The sequence below is a fragment of the Eucalyptus grandis genome, chromosome 11 (assembly GCF_016545825.1).
Source record: "Eucalyptus grandis isolate ANBG69807.140 chromosome 11, ASM1654582v1, whole genome shotgun sequence".
Taxonomy (NCBI): domain Eukaryota; kingdom Viridiplantae; phylum Streptophyta; class Magnoliopsida; order Myrtales; family Myrtaceae; genus Eucalyptus; species Eucalyptus grandis.
In genome coordinates, this window is record NC_052622.1 from 3,489,191 (window position 1) to 3,496,897 (window position 7,707).

Genomic DNA, 7,707 nt, shown 5'->3' on the forward strand with positions numbered 1-7,707 from the left:
TCATATAAAATTATAATGGATTATTTCATTTTTTTTTTCATTATATTTGATTGAGAAAGTGGTTTGGACGGTGGAATCATGATAGACGTGGACCAAAGGCTTAGTTGATAAAAAGCTACTCAGAACTTGTTATTGAAGTTACCAACAGGGTGAGGCACAAGTTATTACTTTTCATGAATTAGTCTCTCACATTGCATTGCATTAAGGTCGCCGATTCTCTTCAATTAAAGAGGTCAATAATCGTGTCACCTTTTTTTTTTTTTTTTTTTCCCGCACATATACTTGTAGGCCTGCGATTCGATAGAAAAGTGCATTCAGCCGTACATGGATGGTGACGAAACAGCCCAAAACCTAAAAATTCATGCAGGGATTGCCACATATGGGTATCATCTTTCTGTTCTGAACAATGATTAATGCTGAGAACTAGTCGAGTATTCTCTATACTTGATTGAGATGATCAGACAAGAAAATTCAACATCGGCTGGTTTGTACATCGATTTCCTGGATGCTCCTATCGTTCACGAGAGTAACTAGTCGAAAACCTCAACATCAATTTCAAGTTGTGAAGCTGACTTGTGATCACGCTCGTGGTCGAAAAATGACGACGAACAGGGCTGAATCTATCTGACTAGCTACCTCCACATCTCGTGCCGCACTGTAATCTTGCTGGTCCTTCGTTGGAAGCACAAGCGGTGATAGAGGGGCACACATGCCAATTTCGCAAGTTCCGAACCTCATCGCAGGTGGGCTGCAAACGTCAGGGACCTTTTCAACCATCGGCTTTTAATGGCTCGAAGCTTGAACCACTTGGATTCAAACCGTCTTTGCTTTCTCTGAAGGAGTTACATGTTATTTAATGCGGTTTAGCAAGAAATTCTGCGTTCATTCCCCTTGATTTGGAGTTTCCACCGGCGAATCTCATCCTGTGTCATGGCGGTTTTGTTCTTTTGCCCATCAGTGCATTCAACTGGTAGTGAATCAAATCTGATAATAGCGAATAAGATGATATTAATCTTATGTATCAATCAATACATCTCCTAGAACAGACAGACACAGTTTGCCTATCTGGAAAAATGTAAGACCCCATTTGATGTCTCAGCATTGAGCGAACACGAAATTCTCATTATATTTAGGGATTGGGCTTGTACATCATATTTATGCTTTTATATTGTTTTAGACTTTTGCATGATGTGCATGATTGGGACTTGTTAAGTAGAGAGGAAGATTGAATAACTGAAGATGATCACTTTCTATCCTGCCCTTAAGATCAAAATGAGTTGTGAAAATTCAAGTTTGTCTATGTCGATTCAACTAATTAATGATGTTTAAACTTCTGTGCTGACAGTCTAATTATATAGTTTTCGAAACTAAAATAGTCAGGTATTAACTAATATAGCTTCATGGGAACAGTGTGTATGGACTTGCCGAGATCATAGTATCCATAAGATAAATGAAATATAATTAAGGATGAAACCAAGTAACCATAGCAATGCACCCTAGTGACATCAGGTACACTCTGGAACAGAACAGAGCATCAATATCTAGTATCTGAAAAATTGCATGCTCCAGGAAAATCCCATAGGCAAAAGGCGCCACTGTTTTAGATTCCACGAATCAAATTGCCGAAAGTTTGCAAGATCCATATGAGGCCTTCCGCTTGGTATCTAGACAGTAGTATGACCATATCTAGGGCTTACAAGGAGAATGATGGATCCTGGTTCAAGTAACATAGGTGCAAGGGAGAAAATTCTAAAACGGAGATTCAATCCAGACAATGAATGAGACAAATTAAGAAGCATCTCACCAGTAGTCATTGCATGAGCATATTCTGTCTGTGCAATGGTGGAATTGGTTTGCATCCCTTATGACTATAGAACTTCTGGTTGCCATGGAGATATACTTGATTGCAGAATGACAATCTCTGCAAATGCTAAGATTCTTGAACACCCAGATAGGTTTCAGAATGGAGGTGCTCATAAGGCCAAAAACAACAGCAATTTTTTCACTGTGCTCAAATATTGTTCCTTTTGTCGCTCCTCCACATCATAAAGAACAAATTCAGTATCCAGAAGATCACCGAGTTTCTTTATTCGACTAGCCAATTGATCCCGTTCGTTACAGATCTCCTGAGCCTTTGGGTGTGACATGTCACCTGTATAGAACTTTTATTTTTTCACTTCAATCCAGCTACAACCAGGTTCTTTTGTAAGATTTTTCAGTTTCATCCCCTTCCTGATTGCTACTGCATCTTCTTAAAGACCAGTTGATGCATGCGCATTTGATAGCAAAACAAAAGTGGCAAGGTTGTCTGGCTCCTGCTCAAAAATCATTGCTGCCGCTTGTTTTGCAAGTACAACATTGGCATGAACTCGGCAAGCTCCGAGAAATGTATGCCAGACAGGTGTACCAGCCCTGAAAGGCATTGATATTATAAACTGAAGGGCTTCTAAAAGGGAGCCTTGTCTGCCCAATAAGTCTATGCATGCGTAGTATTCGATTCTGAGCACGAATCCATGTTCTGTTGATCAAGAGTGTTTCCATCCATCAGATATCAAACCCACATGGCTACAAAAGGATAAGACAGCAACATAGGCGATCTCATTTGGCCTCACCCTGGCCTCAAGCATTTTATGGAATGTGACCAGAGCTCTCGTTGCAAAGCCATTTTTTGCAAAACCAGTGATCATTGAAGTCCAAGTTTCAACATTTTTCCCTCATCTCACGGGAAACTCAAAAAGCAGCTTCTGTGTTTCCACACCTGTGAGATCAAACCATTGAGAATGCACTGAAATGAGTCGAGCCCTGATTTGCTTCCCCTCACCAATAGCGCCAATACAGGCAGCTCCACTTAAAAGGCTGGAAAATGTAAAAGCATTTGTCCAATTCCTCTCTCCTCAATCTCATGTAGAAGTTCAAAGGCTTCATCAGACTCCAAACTTTTGGCAAAGACATTTGCAAGGGTATCATAAGAAATCAAATTCTTTTCAAATAGTGCACGAAAAGCTCTCCAAGCATATGATCCCCCCACAAGTATCAAATGCAAAGCACATTTTTATAGCTACAGCATATATTTGTATCCCCATGTCTATTATCACAAATACTTCCACATGCCTTGAGAACACTAGCTAATGTGAAATGGTGCTCATTTCTTAAGTTTGCACATGTCCTGTGATTATCGGTGTCCAAGACATCACGTTGCAATCTTGCATTTGATTAAACACCTTTCTCAAATCCTGAATTGATCCACTAGCGACACATTTCACGTACATGTCCACCGAGCTGCATCCAACACAGACATCTGAAGCCAGTCCAGACCATATAATCAGGAATGCAATTGCACCCCAAGGGATAGTAACTCCAACGCTGAATATGCCGACATAACAGCTGTAGATGTAAATCTATCTGGCACAGCCCACTCCCCAACATATCCAAAAACAAATTAACAGCTTTATTTGCACAACCCAGCTGAGTACATCTGGTCATCATCAACGTCCACACAACCACATTCCTCTCGGGCATTTTCTCAAACAACTTACGAGCTGAAATCAAATCAGCACTACCCTACGAAAACATGTCAATTGCTGCACACCCGACACACACATCAGAATCAAGATAGCCGCTTTTGATTATAAACTCGAAAATCTATCGCCAATTGATGCATTCTTCGGAACCGAACAAGCCCGAGGGTAAAAAAAACCATCTTCAAGCATATGAACGAAAGTATTGACATTTATTTTCCTTTTTATTTGGGTCGAAGTATCGACTGCTTCAAACGCGATGTGGTTATTGGCATAGCAAGAGATCATGGAAGTCCAAGAAACCAAACCCCTTTTATTACCCATGTCCCTCAAAGTCCTATCCGCCTCAGCCCAGTCATTGCATTTTGAGTAGAGACTGATAAGCGAGTTGAGAACCACCGAGTCCGGCTCAGCTGGGACGGAGCGAGCGACCCGATGGACGCGCCTCCCGAGCGCGAGCCCTTGGGAGCGAATGCAGGACTTGAGGAGGAGAGAGAAGGTGAGGAGGTCGGGATGGGACCCATCACGGGACATGAGGTCGAGATGGGAGATTGCTCCGCGGAGTTGGCAGACATCGAGGTAGATGACCAGGCGGCGGTCGAGGGGCGAGAGAGAGAGAGAGAGAGAGAGAGAGAGAGAGATTCATTGCATTATACAAGTCGAGCTTGGTCTGAAATGTCAGGAAACAAGAGATGAAAACAGATAGCCAAAGAGGCAATTCTTCTGCAAAACACAGGATGCTTCAAAAGCTAAAATCACGATTTACATAGTCAATTATGCTTCGGATGGAACTACGTTTATTTGGCGTTCATTCAAACTGGAAAGAAAAGAAAATCATACAATGTGAGATTCCGGAATCTCGTTGCTATTTTGAAATTGGTATCCTTCGGAAATTATTGGGGCACTTGATGTAGTTGGGAATGATTCAAGTTCTATTTCAGCATCCACATCATCAAATGGCTTCTCGGACGGATATAGAAGTGGCTTAGGGGGGAGTCGAAGCTTATTGATATCTCCTTCAAGCATGTTTAGAACCCGGCTCATTGATGGCCGATCATCGGGGATTAATTGTATACACCAAAGGGCAATTGTTACCATCTTCCTCATTATCTTCCGTCCCCTTCTACTTCTATTTCAACCTCGCTTTGTCTACTGAGTTGATCATAGACCCACAAAGGGAAATAAATTTGACTTGAACGTTCAACATTTGCCTTTGCATTTTTCCTCCGACTAGCCATTTCCATTAGTAACATCCCAAAACTATAAACATCAGCTTTATATGAGACACCGCCAATGTCCTTGTAGAATAGCTCGGGAGCCATATATCCCAAAGTTCCTCTTGCTGCAGTCAATGATATTATGCTGTGGTCCACGGGATAAAGTCTTGCAAGCCCAAAGTCAGAAACTTTTGGGGTGAAATTTTTATCTAGAAGAATATTGTGAGGCTTGATGTCGAAGTGTAGAATTTGCATGTCGCACCCCCGATGTAAATATTCGATGCCCCTAGCCACCCCGAGAGAGATCTCATATATTTTTTGATAATCAAGAGAATCATTGTCATCTTTAGAGAAAATGTGTTTATCCAAAGATCCGTTCGACATGAAATCGTACACGAGAGCTTGCTTAGAGTTGTTGAAACAAAAACCAACAAGTTCCACCACGTTAACATGGTGGATCCTTCCAATAGTAGCCACTTCACTTATAAAATCTTGGCCATTAGATTTTGGTTTGTTCAAAATCTTAACAGCAACTTCATTGCCACTTCTAAGTATTCCTTTGTACACAGAGCCATATCCCCCTTCACCTATTTTGTGTTTGAAATTTTTGGTGATTTTCTTGATGTCCGAGTAAGAGTACCTTATGGGCAAAAAGTTGTTATGAGCTTGTAGGAATTCTTCTATCTTTCCGTCCATTGCTTGGTGCCTTTTCATCCATTTATAGACTAAAAATATCAACACACATGGAGCTCCGAGTACGAATTTTGCTGTGAGAAAGTGGGCTGTGGAAAAATTTGTCCCTAGATTAGCGTAGTGTAATATAGAAAATTATCCTTTTTTTTGGGATTGCTACTTGAGATTTTCATAGTTGTGAGGAATTAAAGACTAGTCAGTACCTAGGAAAAAGGGGACATAAGGAAGTGCATATCGCGCAACTACCGCTACCATATGAGTATCTGTAGCAAGCAAGAGAAATTGTTAGAGATGACTGAAAATGATTAATAAGCGTTAACAGCCAATCGATGGAGACCTAAATTATTATTTTAGCGGTAAAATATATAAATAGTACACGTTAAGCTATGACCAAATAAAAAAAAAAAATGGATACAATCACTGCAAAGTGCAACGACGGACTTTTATTTATTAAAGTTGCAAGTGGAGAAGTCTAGAATAAAGAAGAGTGTGACTGAGTTTCACTCTCCCATATGGCGTCTAGATCCAACGTTATTCATTCACTCAAGGAATCCATGTTATCATAGCGTGATCATTTTTACTGAAGAAAGATGATTTCGCTTTTGTTCCCCTAGATATACCAAAATGATTACGTTTGCCAGTCACTCAAGTGTAATTCTGATTTAGCAATATCATCTAACATATGCGCAATTTATTCTCCTGCATAGTAATACCCACCATGAAAGTGACACAACGTACTATCTAATCAAACATTTTTCCCCAATCAAAAATAAAGTAATCAAATTCAGAAAAGCTCTATGGGTTAGAGAACAATAAGAGCGATGCATACTGAATTTTTCCAAAAATCTTATTGAAATTTTTTATTTCAGTGACATGGCAATTTTTTTTTTATTGTGTATTCAAAGAAATTAGCAACGCAATGTGTGGGTCTCACATATGATGATTATCCAACTGAAACTTGCCGTGTTACTTGATAAGTAAATTTTGATAAGATATCTTCGCAGAGCGTGCATTTAAGAAAAGGACGAGGAGGAAGTAAAGAAAAGCTGAAGGGAAAGTCGCTTACTGGAGTCATATGAATTGCACGTCCAGCGGTAGTCGAAACCCCAGAAGCAAAATTCAGATGTTCCACTTGTCGAACTTTGATAGGATAGATTGAATCCCTTCGCCATGTCGTTGTGGATGTCCTTGTATGATGATCTCCCACAATAAAACCGATCCCTTCCCTGATACGAGATAGAGAAAGAGATCGATGCAAATGTCATCATGGTTATAGTGCAAGAATCCTCGATCTCTGACGCCCTTGATCCACCACACCCAAAGATAGCTGGTCCAAGAAACCCACGAAAGGCATATGAGTACACCTCCGTCTGGGAAAAATCTGGAGACATGCCGGTAGAGTATGCTCCCCCGATGCACGTTTTGGTATCAACATACCAAGAAGAAGCAGCCGGCTGTGAGCACTTCACGAAGACCACTGAGTTCCCCATATAAGGTAAAGAGCCATAAATTCCACTTAAGTTGGAGTCCATCAACGAGTGATGGGGAAGGGATGAGCAGTTACCCTCTTGCAGGCCATCGTCAACCACCGTTATGACACCATTGAAGTTAACTTTGTCACGATAAAAATGATAATGGATTGACTTCACGTAATATCTACCAGCTTGCAAATATAGAACAGTGCGGTTACTTTCACAAATAAGCTCATAATCGGAGTGGCCGCAACCTTTTGGATCGCTTTTTAATCGAAAGGGATAACTTATGTTACGAATGTCGCCGCAAGATGAAGCGATGCATAAGTGACTCTTCTTCGCATCAGAACTCGTCCCTAACAGCAGAATTTGCAATATGAGCAGAAACACACGGTACACACATATGGAGCCGAGAGAATTAATCATCTCTCCACTCCTCGATGCAAGAATGGTGGTTTTAGCTTGGTGATTGTGGCGGAGGCTCAACGAGGGGTGGAATTAAATACGATCGAAAGGATCAGGTGGGGGATCAACTATAATTAAAATTTCCAAGTCAACAAGCATCACCGCCCGGCGAGGTGGAGCCCCGCCGGCGGCTGGGTCAAGTCAAGAAAAGTAACTCGTGTGGACCAGTCAAAGGTTCCATCAGTGGAAAAATTGCGCGTAGAATGTTGTACACACAACCAAGCTCCCATAACACAGCGGTGAATTGATTTATGGACAGCTGTCACACTGATTAGGAATCAAAAATCAACAAGATGCACCACACGAACTTGTGGATCCTTCCTGGACATGTCAGTTGTGAAA

General features: G+C 41.1%; 1 protein-coding gene across 1 annotated transcript; it reads right to left on the reverse strand.

Moving 5' to 3' along the window:
* Window positions 1-1,436: 1,436 nt before the first annotated feature.
* LOC104424484 (LEAF RUST 10 DISEASE-RESISTANCE LOCUS RECEPTOR-LIKE PROTEIN KINASE-like 2.8) lies at window positions 1,437-7,356 on the reverse strand. Its single transcript, XM_010036929.3, is given in 4 exon segments — window positions 1,437-4,633; window positions 4,636-5,517; window positions 5,632-5,691; window positions 6,495-7,356. Coding segments are annotated over 4 exon segments (2,055 nt in total). The 5' UTR covers window positions 7,327-7,356; the 3' UTR covers window positions 1,437-4,352.
* Window positions 7,357-7,707: the final 351 nt, after the last annotated feature.